This window comes from Cyprinodon tularosa, unplaced genomic scaffold (genome assembly GCF_016077235.1).
Source record: "Cyprinodon tularosa strain WSP-4 unplaced genomic scaffold, ASM1607723v1 ctg407, whole genome shotgun sequence".
NCBI lineage: Eukaryota > Metazoa > Chordata > Actinopteri > Cyprinodontiformes > Cyprinodontidae > Cyprinodon > Cyprinodon tularosa.
Window position 1 is genome coordinate 1,257,270 of NW_024039127.1, and position 18,314 is coordinate 1,275,583.

General features: G+C 43.6%; 1 protein-coding gene across 3 annotated transcripts in view; it reads left to right on the plus strand.

The window, feature by feature from the left end:
• Positions 1 to 12,357: 12,357 nt before the first annotated feature.
• magixa (MAGI family member, X-linked a) overlaps positions 12,358 to 18,314 on the plus strand; it is a 50,848-nt gene continuing 44,891 nt past the window's right edge. The window contains exon 1 of one of the 3 annotated variants that reach the window (XM_038298408.1): positions 12,358 to 12,586. In XM_038298408.1, coding sequence (XP_038154336.1) covers positions 12,411 to 12,586 — 176 coding nt within the window. In that variant the 5' untranslated portion in view covers positions 12,358 to 12,410. The remainder of the gene's footprint in view (positions 12,587 to 18,314) is intronic. The other 2 variants (XM_038298405.1, XM_038298406.1) reach the window with 2 other exon arrangements.

Consider the following 18,314-nt stretch of genomic DNA (forward strand, 5'->3'; position numbering starts at 1 on the left):
GAATGAACTGACGGCACTGATTACGTTTTCAGGTGTATTTTCCTCATTTAAACACATATTAAAACTACTTTATTCCAAATGATCACAGCAAATACAGCTGCAAGGCAGAGAAAGGATAGAGTAGCTCCGCCCAACGCGCGTCAGACACACTTTTGCACCGCGCAGCCAGAGCAGCAAAGCTGCTTCAGCCGCGCGTCAGAACTAACTGGTACAAGCAGCAAAAATGAAGCAGCAGACGCGATTTTGCTGCTTTTGCTGCGTGAACGTAGCATAACTGCACAAGGATCGCCACTGTGCTAGCAACGAGAATGCTTTTAACTGGGGGGTGTAGCAGTTCTTGCCGTAAAGCAAGACTGACTCTCACGAGACTTCTGAGCCTGTGGGTGCGGGTCGGTGCTCCTGCAATTGCAAGTGAAGTATTTCCCCCACAGACCACCAGGGCGGCCGAGAATACCTTTATTCAACCTGAAATGACTCATTTAATCATCCAAAACGTTATGGAACACATTAATTAACTGAAAAATGTTGCATAGTGTCCCTTTAATGTTCTCGGTTCTGACCCTCTGACTAACCTTAACGTTCTTGGTTCTGTCCCTCTGACCAACCTTAACATTCTTAGTTATGTCCCTCTGACCAACCTTAACATTCTTAGTTCTGTCCCTCTGACCAACCTTAACATTCTTAGTTCTGTCCCTCTGACTAACGTTCTCGGTTCTGTCCCTCTGACTAACCTTAACGTTCTTGGTTCTGTCCCTCTGACCAACCTTAACATTCTTAGTTCTGTCCCTCTGACTAACGTTCTCGGTTCTGTCCCTCTGACTAACCTTAACGTTCTTGGTTCTGTCCCTCTGACCAACCTTAACATTCTTAGTTGTGTCCCTCTGACCAACCTTAACATTCTTAGTTATGTCCCTCTGACCAACCTTAACATTCTTAGTTCTGTCCCTCTGACTAACGTTCTCGGTTCTGTCCCTCTGACTAACCTTAACGTTCTTGGTTCTGTCCCTCTGACCAACCTTAACATTCTTAGTTCTGTCCCTCTGACCAACCTTAACATTCTTAGTTCTGTCCCTCTGACTAACGTTCTCGGTTCTGTCCCTCTGACTAACCTTAACGTTCTTGGTTCTGTCCCTCTGACCAACCTTAACATTCTTAGTTCTGTCCCTCTGACTAACGTTCTCGGTTCTGTCCCTCTGACTAACCTTAACGTTCTTGGTTCTGTCCCTCTGACCAACCTTAACATTCTTAGTTGTGTCCCTCTGACCAACCTTAACATTCTTAGTTATGTCCCTCTGACCAACCTTAACATTCTTAGTTCTGTCCCTCTGACTAACGTTCTCGGTTCTGTCCCTCTGACTAACCTTAACGTTCTTGGTTCTGTCCCTCTGACCAACCTTAACATTCTTAGTTGTGTCCCTCTGACCAACCTTAACATTCTTAGTTGTGTCCCTCTGACTAACGTTCTCGGTTCTGTCCCTCTAACTAACCTTAACGTTCTCGGTTCTGTCCCTCTGACTAACCTTAACGTTCTTGGTTCTGTCCCTCTGACCAACCTTAACATTCTTAGTTGTGTCCCTCTGACTAACGTTCTCGGTTCTGTCCCTCTAACTAACCTTAACGTTCTCGGTTCTGTCCCTCTGACTAACCTTAACGTTCTTGGTTCTGTCCCTCTGACCAACCTTAACATTCTTAGTTGTGTCCCTCTGACTAACGTTCTCGGTTCTGTCCCTCTAACTAACTAACCTTATCATTCTCGGTTCTGTCCCTCTAACTAACCTTAACGTTCTCGGTTCTGTCCCTCTGACTAACGTTCTCGGTTCTGTCCCTCTAACTAACCTTAACGTTCTCGGTTCTGTCCCTCTGACTAACCTTAACGTTCTTGGTTCTGTCCCTCTGACCAACCTTAACATTCTTAGTTGTGTCCCTCTGACTAACGTTCTCGGTTCTGTCCCTCTAACTAACCTTAACGTTCTCGGTTCTGTCCCTCTAACTAACCTTAACGTTCTCGGTTCTGTCCCTCTGACTAACGTTCTCGGTTCTGTCCCTCTGACTAACCTTAACGTTCTTGGTTCTGTCCCTCTGACTAACCTTAACGTTCTTGGTTCTGTCCCTCTGACCAACCTTAACATTCTTAGTTGTGTCCCTCTGACTAACGTTCTCGGTTCTGTCCCTCTAACTAACCTTAACGTTCTCGGTTCTGTCCCTCTGACTAACCTTAACGTTCTTGGTTCTGTCCCTCTGACCAACCTTAACATTCTTAGTTGTGTCCCTCTGACTAACGTTCTCGGTTCTGTCCCTCTAACTAACCTTAACGTTCTCGGTTCTGTCCCTCTGACTAACCTTAACGTTCTTGGTTCTGTCCCTCTGACCAACCTTAACATTCTTAGTTGTGTCCCTCTGACTAACGTTCTCGGTTCTGTCCCTCTGACTAACGTTCTCGGTTCTGTCCCTCTAACTAACCTTATCATTCTCGGTTCTGTCCCTCTAACTAACCTTAACGTTCTCGGTTCTGTCCCTCTGACTAACGTTCTCGGTTCTGTCCCTCTAACTAACCTTAACGTTCTCGGTTCTGTCCCTCTGACTAACCTTAACGTTCTTGGTTCTGTCCCTCTGACCAACCTTAACATTCTTAGTTGTGTCCCTCTGACTAACGTTCTCGGTTCTGTCCCTCTAACTAACCTTATCATTCTCGGTTCTGTCCCTCTAACTAACCTTAACGTTCTCGGTTCTGTCCCTCTGACTAACGTTCTCGGTTCTGTCCCTCTGACTAACCTTAACGTTCTTGGTTCTGTCCCTCTGACTAACCTTAACGTTCTTGGTTCTGTCCCTCTGACCAACCTTAACATTCTTAGTTGTGTCCCTCTGACTAACGTTCTCGGTTCTGTCCCTCTAACTAACCTTAACGTTCTCAGTTCTGTCCCTCTGACTAACCTTAACGTTCTTGGTTCTGTCCCTCTGACCAACCTTAACATTCTTAGTTGTGTCCCTCTGACTAACGTTCTCGGTTCTGTCCCTCTAACTAACCTTAACGTTCTCGGTTCTGTCCCTCTAACTAACCTTAACGTTCTCGGTTCTGTCCCTCTGACTAACGTTCTCGGTTCTGTCCCTCTAACTAACCTTAACGTTCTCGGTTCTGTCCCTCTGACTAACGTTCTCGGTTCTGTCCCTCTAACTAACTTTATCATTCTCGGTTCTGTCCCTCTAACTAACCTTATCATTCTCGGTTCTGTCCCTCTAACTAACCTTATCATTCTCGGTTCTGTCCCTCTAACTAACCTTAACGTTCTCGGTTCTGTCCCTCTGACTAACCTTAACGTTCTTGGTTCTGTCCCTCTGACCAACCTTAACATTCTTAGTTGTGTCCCTCTGACTAACGTTCTCGGTTCTGTCCCTCTAACTAACCTTAACGTTCTCGGTTCTGTCCCTCTAACTAACCTTAACGTTCTCGGTTCTGTCCCTCTGACTAACGTTCTCGGTTCTGTCCCTCTAACTAACCTTAACGTTCTCGGTTCTGTCCCTCTAACTAACCTTATCATTCTCGGTTCTGTCCCTCTAACTAACCTTAACATTCTCGGTTCTGTCCCTCTAACTAACCTTATCATTCTCGGTTCTGTCCCTCTAACTAACCTTAACGTTCTCGGTTCTGTCCCTCTGACTAACGTTCTCGGTTCTGTCCCTCTAACTAACCTTAACGTTCTCGGTTCTGTCCCTCTAACTAACCTTAACGTTCTCGGTTCTGTCCCTCTGACTAACGTTCTCGGTTCTGTCCCTCTAACTAACCTTAACGTTCTCGGTTCTGTCCCTCTAACTAACCTTAACGTTCTCGGTTCTGTCCCTCTAACTAACCTTAACATTCTCGGTTCTGTCCCTCTAACTAACCTTATCATTCTCGGTTCTGTCCCTCTAACTAACCTTAACATTCTCGGTTCTATCATGACTAACCTTAAGGTTCTTAGTTCTATCCTTTTGACTAAGCTTTGTTCTCTATTCAGTTTGGTACCACTGACTAACCTTGGCTTTCTTGATTCAGTTCCGACTTATTTCAATTCAGAGAACACTGGGAACAGATCTATAGAGCTGAAACCACCTGAAACACACAGGGACATCTGTGAGCATCAGGATGTCCAGCATGGAAAAGCTTCTAACTAACCTTAACGTTCTCGGTTCTGTCCCTCTGACTAACGTTCTCGGTTCTGTCCCTCTAACTAACCTTAACGTTCTCGGTTCTGTCCCTCTGACTAACCTTAACGTTCTTGGTTCTGTCCCTCTGACCAACCTTAACATTCTTAGTTGTGTCCCTCTGACTAACGTTCTCGGTTCTGTCCCTCTAACTAACCTTATCATTCTCGGTTCTGTCCCTCTAACTAACCTTAACGTTCTCGGTTCTGTCCCTCTAACTAACCTTAACGTTCTCGGTTCTGTCCCTCTAACTAACCTTATCATTCTCGGTTCTGTCCCTCTAACTAACCTTATCATTCTCGGTTCTGTCCCTCTAACTAACCTTAACATTCTCGGTTCTGTCCCTCTAACTAACCTTATCATTCTCGGTTCTGTCCCTCTAACTAACCTTAACATTCTCGGTTCTATCCTGACTAACCTTAAGGTTCTTAGTTCTATCCTTTTGACTAAGCTTTGTTCTCTATTCAGTTTGGTACCACTGACTAACCTTGGCTTTCTTGATTCAGTTCCGACTTATTTCAATTCAGAGAACACTGGGAACAGATCTATAGAGCTGAAACCACCTGAAACACACAGGGACATCTGTGAGCATCAGGATGTCCAGCATGGAAAAGCTTCTAACTAACCTTAACGTTCTCGGTTCTGTCCCTCTGACTAACGTTCTCGGTTCTGTCCCTCTAACTAACCTTAACGTTCTCGGTTCTGTCCCTCTGACTAACCTTAACGTTCTTGGTTCTGTCCCTCTGACCAACCTTAACATTCTTAGTTGTGTCCCTCTGACTAACGTTCTCGGTTCTGTCCCTCTAACTAACCTTAACGTTCTCGGTTCTGTCCCTCTGACTAACCTTAACGTTCTTGGTTCTGTCCCTCTGACCAACCTTAACATTCTTAGTTGTGTCCCTCTGACTAACGTTCTCGGTTCTGTCCCTCTAACTAACCTTAACGTTCTCGGTTCTGTCCCTCTGACTAACCTTAACGTTCTTGGTTCTGTCCCTCTGACCAACCTTAACATTCTTAGTTGTGTCCCTCTGACTAACGTTCTCGGTTCTGTCCCTCTAACTAACCTTATCATTCTCGGTTCTGTCCCTCTAACTAACCTTATCATTCTCGGTTCTGTCCCTCTAACTAACCTTAACATTCTCGGTTCTGTCCCTCTAACTAACCTTATCATTCTCGGTTCTGTCCCTCTAACTAACCTTAACATTCTCGGTTCTATCCTGACTAACCTTAAGGTTCTTAGTTCTATCCTTTTGACTAAGCTTTGTTCTCTATTCAGTTTGGTACCACTGACTAACCTTGGCTTTCTTGATTCAGTTCCGACTTATTTCAATTCAGAGAACACTGGGAACAGATCTATAGAGCTGAAACCACCTGAAACACACAGGGACATCTGTGAGCATCAGGATGTCCAGCATGGAAAAGCTTCTAACTAACCTTAACGTTCTCGGTTCTGTCCCTCTGACTAACGTTCTCGGTTCTGTCCCTCTAACTAACCTTAACGTTCTCGGTTCTGTCCCTCTGACTAACCTTAACGTTCTTGGTTCTGTCCCTCTGACCAACCTTAACATTCTTAGTTGTGTCCCTCTGACTAACGTTCTCGGTTCTGTCCCTCTAACTAACCTTATCATTCTCGGTTCTGTCCCTCTAACTAACCTTAACGTTCTCGTTTCTGTCCCTCTAACTAACCTTAACGTTCTCGGTTCTGTCCCTCTAACTAACCTTATCATTCTCGGTTCTGTCCCTCTAACTAACCTTATCATTCTCGGTTCTGTCCCTCTAACTAACCTTAACATTCTCGGTTCTGTCCCTCTAACTAACCTTATCATTCTCGGTTCTGTCCCTCTAACTAACCTTAACATTCTCGGTTCTATCCTGACTAACCTTAAGGTTCTTAGTTCTATCCTTTTGACTAAGCTTTGTTCTCTATTCAGTTTGGTACCACTGACTAACCTTGGCTTTCTTGATTCAGTTCCGACTTATTTCAATTCAGAGAACACTGGGAACAGATCTATAGAGCTGAAACCACCTGAAACACACAGGGACATCTGTGAGCATCAGGATGTCCAGCATGGAAAAGCTTGAGTGGGACCTCCTGCGGATAACCTGAAGGACGACATCTTGTCTCACGGATTGGACCTCACCCTCATGTTCTTGAGGCTCAGTGTGAACTCCAGAGGGAAGATCTGGGAGGGTGGAGATTGGAATCTCTCTCAGTAAGGAGACCCAGTCCTGAGGTTCTGGAATAGTTTTTGTATGAGGATGTAGTTTCCTTTCTTCAGACGATACCTTTTCGGATCTGTGCTTCTGTTTCTTTCTTGTTCCGAAACAGCAGCTGATGAACCAGAGCCTCAGTGACTTTCAGGATCCAACTATCTGAACAGTTCCTGCTAAATGTCCTTCTGGCAGCACCAGTGGGTGAAGGCGACCTGTAGACTTGGAGGTCAATGACTTCCTGGCCTTTGGTTTTAGACGGTGAGGAGAATGAGATGAATATGGGAAAAAAGTTCCCTCTGCGATTGTACATCCCTGCGTCATAGATGAGCCATCACCTGCTCATTAGCGCCCCCTCCAGGTCCTCTCAGACCACTGTTTACCTCTCAGCTTGGAGGAGCAGCAGCTCTGCTCTGAGCCTCCCTCCGTGGTGATGGAGCTCATGGCCGCTTCCTCCCATCTTCTTATTGGTTCAGATTTGGTGTTTTTTGTTTGACATGAAACTGGGGACGCTGCTTGGAACAGCTGGGCGATAAAAACTTTCCCCATCAGATCTGCAGAGAGGAGAGAGCTGCAGGACGGCCACCCATTCCGTGTTAATGTTGCGTTTCAGCGTGTGTGGGTGGGTTGGGGGTGGGGGGGCTAAGCTGCTATATTAAGCCGTTTATAATCCTCGGTTCTGGACTCAGAGGATTTGCTGCTTTTGGCCTTCATTTCATTTGTTGTTTCAGTCAGAGAGAAAGAGGTTGGTTCCACTGAGCCTCCATCACCAGGACCGGCCCTAGACTCCCTGGAGCCTGACGAAAATTTTTATTTGAGCTTATTATTTGCAGTAAAGCTGACGGGGTTTATACTTTGGTTCCAACTGCAACATGTGTGCAGGAAAAAAACCTGCAGTACCACAACTTAACATGCAAATAAAATAGCTATTATAATAAAAAACAAAATTAAATGTACAAAGTGGGTATAATTAATAAAAAAATATAGAAATCATGTTATTCGATATTGGAAATAAAAAGTTCCCTGAACACAAGATAAAAAATAAAATTACATGGAAAGTTGATTAATTAGCTCATGTAGTGGCTGACAGGGGGTGTTTTTTTTCTTACACCTTGATAAACATTAGTCTGTAAGGAGTAAATATGAAAAAAGACTGATTGGATTGTAGCATTAGCTTTAGCTGGAATGATGAAACTGGTTAAATGGAGTGAAGAGATTGATTGATTGATTGATTGATTGATTGATTGATTGATTGATTGATTGATTTTTGTCCTCTAACCACAGACGTATTGAGAACCAACTCTGCCATATTTAAAAATAATAATAAGATAGAAATAAATAGCGGCGAAGAAATAACTAGGGTAAAAAAATAGAAAGGAAAAAAGAATAAAACAGACAAAAATATTATAACATGCATATAAATATTTACTTAAAAATATAAGTAATTAAAAAAGTTGAAGATTATAAAGGACAAAAAAATAAATAAGGTAAATATTACAAAGGCAAATAAATAAAGGAGCTAATTAATTTTTTTTCTTATTGAATACAGCTTTATTCTTAAGTTACATAAAATATTTTCCTAAAATTATTTTATCCCAATTATTGACTGCAGATAGATAGATAGATAGATAGATAGATAGATAGATAGATAGATAGATAGATAGATAGATAGATAGATAGATAGATAGATAGATAGATAGATAGATAGATAGATAGTCTGTTCCTGCTGTGACTCCATCAGCTGTGCTGCTGCCATCAACACCTTTGTTTCTAGATGTTAGAAACAAAGGTGTTCGGCCTGTTTTTCAGTGTAGCATGTGGAGCTGGTTGACAGTTGCCTTTTGTATCTATGCTTCTTTTTCTATGTCTGCTTCTGTCTCCTTGAACCCCAGTGGGCCTCAGCAGATGGCCGCTCACACTGAGCCTGGTTCTGCTGGAGGTTTCTTCCTGTTCAAAGGGAGATTTTCCTCTCCACTGTCGCTACAAGCATGCTTAGTGTGAGGGATTGCTGAAGAGTCAATGAGTCGATGCAATCAGCTGGTTTTCCTTAGATAGAAAACTTTGAATCAGTCTGACTGGATGATCTGGTGAACTGGAAAGTGACCTGAGATGACATGATGGGAATTGGAGCTATAGAAATAAACTGAATAGAATTCTGTGGAGCATTTAGGAAGAACAGTGTAAACAATCATTACTTCTTCAAGAAAGGAAGAACTGTGTCTGAATCAGCATCACAATCATTCCTGGAAACTTTCCTCCCATCAGGCTCTCTTGGTGACATCACACAGCGGATCCTGGACGGACCTCTGCTGTCCTCTGCTGGGCAAGAACTGTGCTGCAGAGGGACGACAGAGGAGGAAGATGAAGAGGAGGAAGTATCTCCCAAGCAGAGACAGTCTAGTAAATTGAATTTTGAAAACAAAATTTGAAAACATAAAGGACATAAAAAGGTTTTGTTAAAAATAAAAAAAAAAGTCCTGCACTAAATGTACTCTCTAAGTGTTACTTTAACAGGTGAATGTTTGTTGAATATCCATAAATAAGACGTCTAGAAAGGCTGGAGTAGTTCGGTTAAACTGCGGTGGGGTGGTGGGGGCGGTTAGGGGGTTACATTACAGGGAAGTTTAGTTAATGGATACATGGAGCAATTATATGCGAGGGAGTGTTAGAGCAGCGCGCTTGTGCTTTAAGAAGGTTACAAGTACCCGGTTCAATCTCCACAGCCGGCCCTCTGGGTCCCTGAGCAAGACCCTTAACCCCCACACTGCTCTCCTGGCAACACACAATGACAGCCCACTGCTCCCCAAGGGATGGATTAAATGCAGAGAGTTCATTTCTCCATTGTGAGATCAATAATGTTCCATTTCTTTTTTATTAATAAGGACATTAAACACTTTTTAAGAGTTATTTTTACTCATATTAGTGTCAAAATCAAGAAAACTTCTCACAGATTGGCTGCTAATTGACGCCATATGGAGTGAAAGTTACGCTGCATGGATGTCAAATTGTTCACTGATTTTTAACTCCAACACTTTAGCAGATTTACACTGAGTTTAGTTGTTATAGTTAAATACTCTGTTTAACAGGTTAACTCTGATTTCAGTATTGTGCTTAGCGCTGTGATATCCCAGATAACACCCACTAAGCATAAAAGCAGCTGCTCCATTATTATTTTATGTGGCTTTAAAGGAAAAGTCCGCTCATATTCAGAATTAAAACTTCTGAAAGTTCTCTAAATATGAAATTATTACCTACTGTTCAATAAATGATAAGTGATTTCAATTAAGAGTAATTTTCATTTGACTCCGCCAAGGTTGCCTTTAGTTACCTCGTCTGTTCCTGTTTGGCTGTGACTCCATCCTGGAGAGAAATATCAGCTGTGCTGCTGCCATCAACACCTTTGTTTCTAGATGTTGGAGCTTGGCCTGTTTTCCAGTGTAGTCCTGTTTCTCTGACTGTGACTAACTGGATGTGCTCTCTTCATCCTCTGACATGGGAGCTGGCTCGGAGCTCGTCTGCCTGGCTGTGTGTTTCCTGGACGGGGCCGCCTGTGGAGCTGGTTGACAGTTGCCTTTTGTATCTATGCTTCTTTTTCTATGTCTGCTTCTGTCTCCTTGAACCCCAGTGGGCCTCAGCAGATGGCCGCTCACACTGAGCCTGGTTCTGCTGGAGGTTTCTTCCTGTTCAAAGGGAGTTTCTCCTCTCCACTGTCGCTACAAGCATGCTTAGTGTGAGGGATTGCTGAAGAGTCAATGAGTCGATGCAATCAGCTGGTTTTCCTTAGATAGAAAACTTTGAATCAATCTGACTGGATGATCTGGTGAACTGGAAAGTGACTGGAGATGACATGATGTGAATTGGAGCTATAGAAATAAACTGAATAGAAATGAATTGAATTGATTCTGTTCATAACTTTTATGGACAGAATTTTTTAGGCTCTGCCAAGGTGTTGGGGGGATCTGTCCTGGTGGCCTTAGGATCGTCTCTCTGTTATTCGCAGATGATGTGGTTCTGTTGGCTTCATCAGGGCGTGATCTACAGCTCTCACTGGAGCGGTTTGCAGCCGAGTGTGAAGCAGCCTGGATGAGGATCAGTGCCTCCAAATCCCAGACCATGGTCTTGAGCTGGAAAAGGTTAGAGCACCTTCTCCAGGTTGGGGAGGATGTGCTGCCCCTAGTGGAGGAGTTTAAGTATTTTTGGGTCTTGTTCATGAGTGAGGGGAAGATGGAGCGGGAGATCGATAGGCGGATTGGTGCGGCGTCTGCTGCGAAGCGTGCGCTTTACAGGTCTGCTGTGGTGAAGAAAGAGCTGAGCCAAAAAGCAAAGCTCTCGATTTACCGGTCGATCTACGTTCCCACCCTCATCTATGGTCATGAGCATTGGGTCATGACTGAAAGAATAGGAGAATAAGATAGGGGGAGGAGCTCAGTCATCTGGGGAGGACTCAGAGTAGAGCCTTTGAATTGAAAACCGCTCCACGCCATATTTCTTCCACTCCGCTCCAGCGCTCGCTCCATACTCCGCTTACATGCTCTGGCTACTGTATAAACCGGAGGTTGCTGGATCACGTGCTCCAGGCTGCACGTGATCCAAATGAGCCAATGAGCTGTCAGTCTGGGTTGCTGCTGCTGCTACTTTTAGACACAGCAGGCAAACCTGTGGCAAGCCGGGCGATGGGAAAGAAGGAGAAGACCATGAGAAAAAGAGAGCAGAGAAAGTGTGGACTGCTGGAAGAACTGCGGTGAACTGGTGAAAGAAAAGTGAAATGGCGTGCTCAAAGATGACCCTGCACATTTAGAGGATGTTTGGCTCAACCTGCTGCTGTGAAGCAGGATTCTCCACCATGAACAGAATCAACATCAAAATTAGCTCCTTGATATGTGCTTGAGAATGGCTCCGGTCTCCGGTTAAACCCAGGTTTAATGCCTTGCAGGGCAGCCTAAAGCCCACTGCCAACATTAAGACAGAAAAAAGAAATAAAATAACAAACCATCAGTTCAGGGGTTTGAGAAAATATGGGAATCTGGAAATTATCTATAAACCAAACTGAACGACTGTTGTTCTCTACTGAAAAAAACACTTATAACATGTAAAAAAAATTTTTTTTTTTATATTCCTTACTTAAAAAGTCAATGTACAACATGATCCATAAACACCTCATTTTATTTCAGCATTAAATTCTGTTTAAAGTAACAGATTATAATTAAAAACGTCTCCTGATCTTTCCTGACCCGCTGATTTTTAATTGGTTACCTTTGCTATAAAGCCGGGAACTCAACGCTATTTCCGACATATAGAACATAAAAATCTTCCTGGATGGGAAGCCAAACGTCTTCAAACTTTGAAACAAAGGCCAGTGGATTGTTTTTAACCTTTTTGATTTCATCTAATTTATTCCTTGTTTTATTTCTGTAAAACTTTGAACACACAGAAAATGCATCAATCAATCAAAAATAACAAAAACTACTGTGTGGAATTTATTATTGTCTGTATAAAGTGTTTCTTAGGCCTCAGTTAATGAGCTTTGAAAGTTTACAAAACTAAATACTGAATTAAATTCATATTTTAATGAAGGTAATTATGTGTCTTAATGAGGCGTTCAGTGACCAAAACGTATTGTTTTCACAGTGCAGCATCCTGGCTCATTAAACAGGAATTTGTTTTACATTTATTAGGGTGCCATGAACACATAATCTTCGCCATTTTATATATATATAATTTTTATTTATTTATTTTTTCCCTTTTTTCTTTTTTTTGTTGTGAAAATTATGCTGAATAAAGTTTGTTTTCAGGTTCTGTCCTCCCAGCAGATCCAATCATGGTGACGTCAGCCCTCTACCCCGAGTTCCCCTTCATCACGCAGACCCCGCCCACCGGAGGCGGGCTTCTCTTACACATGCACGTACACGCGCGCAGTAACTGTCAGTAGTAAAGCTGCCGCTTACCTGCAGGCTACGCGCGCGTGCGCACGCATGAGTGCTTTAGGGTGAAAAAAGATCCACACGCAGAGCTCAACGCGCATGCGTGTGTGTGGTCTTCCACCTTTCAATGCTTTCGCATTTTTTTACCTGCAGTGGACAATTACGCACAGGCAGACGCGCACGCTGGCGCATGCTCGCCGCAGCAGCAGCGCGCGGCAGCAGAGGGACGAGAGAAGACAAGCGCATCCGCACCGCACGCGGCAGGAATTATGGAGGTAAGGAGCTGCTTTGCTTTCTGTTTATTTGTTGTCTGTTTATCTGCTGCTTGTGCGGCGCGAGGCGCCGGGACGCGCGCGCTTGGGGACGTTTTTTTACTGGTGTCCGTGCACGAGGAAACGGCTCTGTCAGCAGTTTTCCAGCCGACACATGCAGCACGCAGCCCGGGCTGAGGGGGCAGCGGAGGGTCGGTCACCTCCTCCATCAGCAACACCGTGCACGCGCGCGTGCTTCTTTGGAAAGACAGCAGCGTGAAAAGCACGGGCGCGTGCGCATGTTTCCATGGTGTCCATCCAGCAGCTGGATGTTCTGCTCTTTGTCTGCTGTAAGATGAATGTATGGGAGCAGGAGTGAGGAGGAGGAGGTCACAGTGAGGAGAGGAGGAGGAGGAGGACGAGGAGGGGGGTCACAGGAGGAGGAGCGTTCAGGTGTGTCACGATTCTTCCTGGTTCTGTGTCAGCCTCATAAAGAGGCAGAAAGGTAAGCACACCTGAGCTTCATCACATGACTGGGAGGAAGACCTCACAGGCTGTCCATGAGGTCATCAACCACCTGCTCAGGTAACCCATAGCAACCAGATCACCTGATCAGATTCCTGATGGCTTATCGAAGATCAACCGAGTAGTCTGAGTAGAGGAGATCCATGATTCTCCTTCTGGTCGGACGCCATAACTTTGACCTGAGACGCTGGGACATACTGGGATACAGACTGGGATACAGACTGGGATACAGACTGGGATACAGACTGGGATACAGACTGGGATACAGACTGGGATACAGACTGGGATACAGACTGGGATGTTTCAGGCTGCCGGAGGACCTCCCGACCCGGAACCTTAAAACCAGGACAGACCTTCAGAGAGAAGAGCTCCACAAGAGAAGCTGAAAGGTGTTGATGGCTCCGCTGAGTCAGCGCTTCTCCACTGCAGTCTATGGTGGAGAGGTTTCCTTGTCCATACTGGGAGGTTCCCAGTACACAGTGGGAGGTGTTCCCAGATGTTCCACTGATTCACCTTCTAGTTCTAACTCTCTGCAGATATGAGACTTTGTCCCATCTGAACTCGGGGATGTTTCCTTATTTGGTTCTGGGCTGAACTTTGGTCGCGCCCTGAAGTTGACATCCAGACCAGCTCACTGGTTCACTATCGTAATGCAGCGTTCGGGGCTGCGTGGAGAAAGGGGAACATTTTCACAGTCTTCCCAAGGATCCCTGCAAAGTTTGATGCTCAGCTGTTCATTTGCTCGAAGCATTTTACCGAAGACAGCTTTCAAAATGTTGGACAGTTCAAAGCAGGATTTGCTAAACTTCTTTTACTGAAACGAGGGGCTGTTCCGACCTTAAGGCCGTCGCAACCGCAGGCTGGAAGGATGACTCTGTTGATAGCACTGCTAGCGTATCTATGGTAACCACAATTGGGTTTCAGAAAAGAGAGACACTTTTTTTGAGGGGGGGCTAATGGGCCGCTGACTGGACTGATCATTGGAACCGACCAAAAGGAAAATTGGTCAGAAAGTTTGCGGCCGGCCGCTTCTTCCGGATCAAACCAAGAGCCTTGGCAGACGGGGGTGCTGCACTAGCTGCGATCGGCTCAGTTATTTCACCCGATCTGATCAGATGGAAAAACTCTAATGCTGTCTGTTAGTAGCTACCTGATGTTTTGTAATCAGATCTATTTACCAAGAAAAACTCCTCATTTATCCTGGAACAAAGCTACGCCCAACTGTTGAGTCACGTGACCAAATCAGCTCATTTCATTGGCTAGAAGCTGCTCGACTACATCAAGCGTAGATTGCTTTGGCTTTAGTTCAACAAAAGGTAAAAACATTTACAGCTGAATTTTTTTTAGCAAATTTTTTACAGATATAAATTCAGTGTAAGGAATTCAATGTGTAAAAAAAAATCAGTGTTTAAAATACGGCGTAAAAAAAAAGGGAGATCATAATGAGACTATTTTTCTTCCATAGGTTTCTCATATTGATGAGTTTCTGTCGTCATCTGATTATTTCTGGTTTTATGTTTTTCTGGATGAACCTAAAGATTTATAAAGACTTTTATTGGATCCTTTTAAAGGTCCTGCTTTGTAGAGAATTCTCTGGATTTTTTCCACCTTCAGGTAATCTATGAAGAAAAGATGAGCAGAGCTTTTAATAACATCGTCACTCAGTCTATGCGATTTATATCTAGCTCAAATGAATTTCTAATACTTTTTCAGAAACAGAACTTTCAGATTCAGAGAATTAATTGGAAATTTTTTTAAACCTGGTAGTGAATAATAAAGTCTTGAAACACTTTACTGACATTAATTTAATGATATGTTAATATCTGTTTACTCTATAAATTTTCCACATGGGGTTGGGTTCTTAAAAAAAACTTTCTGCATTCCCTAAATTTGGATTTCTCATTTCTTTAGAGGACATCTGGAAGAGGTGGATGCATCTTAGGAAATCCAACTGCTTGTGCTGAATTTACTCCTCCTGAATGAGCATACAGCAGCTGCTAACTGTCGCTTCCATTGTGTTGCTGACTTTGCAGCAATACCTCACATTTAGCATACATTTAGGGAGAGTGGGAAAGAAAGACCAAAAGATAAAAGAGAGCAGGACACTTAGTTGCAATAAAAGCTGAACCCATATCGTCTAGGAGATAAACCAGACCAATCACAGAGGAAAAGGGCAACTCTGTCATCTATAAAATCAAGTTGTTGACAGCATCAGCCCAGCTGATACCTGCTTTTTAGACGGTAAAACAGCAAGGAAGGCCAGATGGAGCAACTATGATTAGAAATAACATCAAGTTCAAAGCTGAACTAACAAACAATTCAAACCAGAGTAGTAGAAGAATGTTAGGGATTAATGTTGAATAAACAACAATAATTATTGTCTCTACCTGCTTTCCAGGGTGAAAGAATTCCGCAAAATAATGACTGGATGCCATCGACTGATTTACGGTAGATAGATTTAGATTGGTGCTAAATAAATAAAAACAATTGAATTGAAATAAATGTAGCAGAGTGAGCGAGAGTTTTATGTCCTCCAGCAGTCTAAGCCTATAGCAGCAGAACTATAGAGATAGCTCAGGATAACCTGAGCCACTCTAACTAGAAGCTTTATCAAAAAGGAAAGTTTTAAAGGAATAGTACACCCAAAACATGATTAGCCTTCATTTTCTACTCACCCCCATGCTGAACAACACTCTGGAGTACTTTTTTGATATCTCAAATGCGCACTTTCATCTGGTTTGGTCTGCCGCGGTTTCCGTAGACTCGTGAACGCGCTTTCAGGAAATCCTATACACTACTGTTTATGCTCTAAAAACATTCTAAATGACTTCGTTTCGAGTAAATTATGGACGCTACCCACTCAGGACACTTGGAATACATTGGACGAGCAGTATGGAGGAATATTGACACGTTTTTTGTGGACTTTTATGGACCTTTCTGTCTCGGGCACCATAGACCTCCATTATTTGAATGTCAGCAGACTGCAAGAAGAAGTTTTTAAGTCTGTAAAAAAGAAGTTTTTGAGGAAGAAGTAGTATTTTTTTTTTTTTTTGTAGACTTTAGAAACTCAGAAGCTGATCAAATATCAAATATCGGTGGGGTGGCCGATGTCCGATATTCAGTTTTAAGGCCGATACCGATAGGGGGCCTATTATATCGTGCATCCCTAATGAAAACTGTCTAAATACGGTTCAGATTCTATGGTTACCTCGGATGCTGCCTCACCTTCCAGAGATAAACCAATAATATTTAGAGGGGTGCTAATGATCTTAAGTCATTACTGCTGAGAGCAGGAGGATGGATGATTCAACAGAGCTATGGCTCTCAGTGAGTTTGGGAAGGGTATTCAAAATAAATCTCGGATCCTATTTATACATCTATCGGTTCTCCACTATTGATAAAGAGAAATATGCTGCCCTTGTTTATGAAGGGTCTTTTTGTTTTGTTTTTTAGGTGGTCAGTTATGTCAGGGTTGTGAGGATCACTGTTATTTATTTACATTCAATGCCATATGTCAGTACAAGGTCCAAAGTATGAAGAGGAGAACGTGTGGGACTATGCACATTTTGAACAAAGCCAATCGAGTCTGAGATAGCATTAAATGCTGATTAATCAGACTGAAACATGGTTGCTACCCCCCTTCTTAGTACTACTCCTGGTAGCTCATGGGGCTCGCTGTTTGATTGGAGATGAGCCTCCAATTCTCATCCTTCCCTCCAAAACAGCAAAGTTACATTATTTATTAAACATAATGTAATGAATAGAGGATGCAGAGAAATAACTGAACATCTGACACACAGCAAGGAGGCGAGGAGACTTAGAGAGATACTAGCACTGAAGCTAATGCTAGGCTAAACAATGTGATTCTAAAAGTTAAAGGCAGCATTGGAAAACAAGTTTAAAATATGTGCCGTTTCTGACTTTAAAATAATAAAAATTATGATTATGTAAAGGAGGAGGATGTTTGCCTTTAATGTGGGGACCAGGATGAGGGGGCAGAACCCAGGTGGTCCTGATGCAGCTCAAAGATTTGAGCTTTCGGGTCTCTGGTTAAAACATTGTTATGATACTGGCTCAGAATTTTTAGTGGCGTCTGAACCCTCAGTCGAGACGCCTCCATCTCCATGGGAACCCATTGCTGATGACTTCATCAGCGCGGCGGTATTGGGGCTGAAGATTCGAGCTGACAGCTGCTGTCAGAGTCGATCTCTGTCTACAGTGAGAGGAGCAAACACTGAACATCCTCCTCCTCATCATCGTCATCTTTAGTCTGCTCTGACCTTTGACCTCTTTCCTGCAGGTTGCTTGGTGTGTTATTTTCTGTAACTGGACATAATTAGATCTCACTGTGCCTCTGAGTTCTAGAGACACATGGACCTGTTTCCAGATCTGATGGTTGGTTCTTTTCATGTAAGACGCCGACCCAATCCTTCTGGGTCACATCTTATGTTGGGTTTGTTTATTTTTGTTTGCTCACTGAGCGGCTAAAAAGAAGGGAAGAGGTTTTTCCCCCCCAATGAGAGGTGTTGCCATGGTTACTAACGTGTTGATCAGGGTGCAGATCTGTGTCCTCCAGGAGGAACTCATTGTTCCCTTTAATAATCAGAGAGTTAACCTGAACTGAACAGAACCTCCTGCAGGGATTTTATTCTTTTATCTGTTTAGAATCGGGTCAGGCTAAGATTTTTGGAAGAAAGCATCTTTTTGTTTGTACAGACTCTGCCGTCATCGCGGTCATTTGCTGTAAACTGGAGCTCCGTTTGGTGCCGGCTTCCTCACAGAGGCTGGAAAGTCGAGCAGCATCGAGGTGACGAGAGGAAAACTAGGTTAGACAGATCTGGACAGAACCACAGAGCTAACGAGGTCACGGCGCAGAGATGCTGTTACGTCCGAATGTTGACCCACTAAGTCCACTCCCACAGGAACCCCCCTCTGTGGATCCAGTTAATTACTGACTGCTTCCTTCAGACAAGCTCATCCGAGCGCTGTCAGAATCAGAGGTTCTGGTGATCTCTGTCGCCTCCCTGCCATTCTAGAACTCTGGATCTAGTTTTCTTTGGACTTTGGCTGCTTGAAAAGCTCCTCAGCTCAGAGGATGACTCCTCAGATCCTTCGTCTCCTGTAATAACCTCCTGCTCTCCTTCCTTGGTTCCTCGCCTCCTCTATCCTCACCTTCCCAGATAAATTCATGTGACACGTTGTTTATTAGTTTGTTGTTGATGGACGG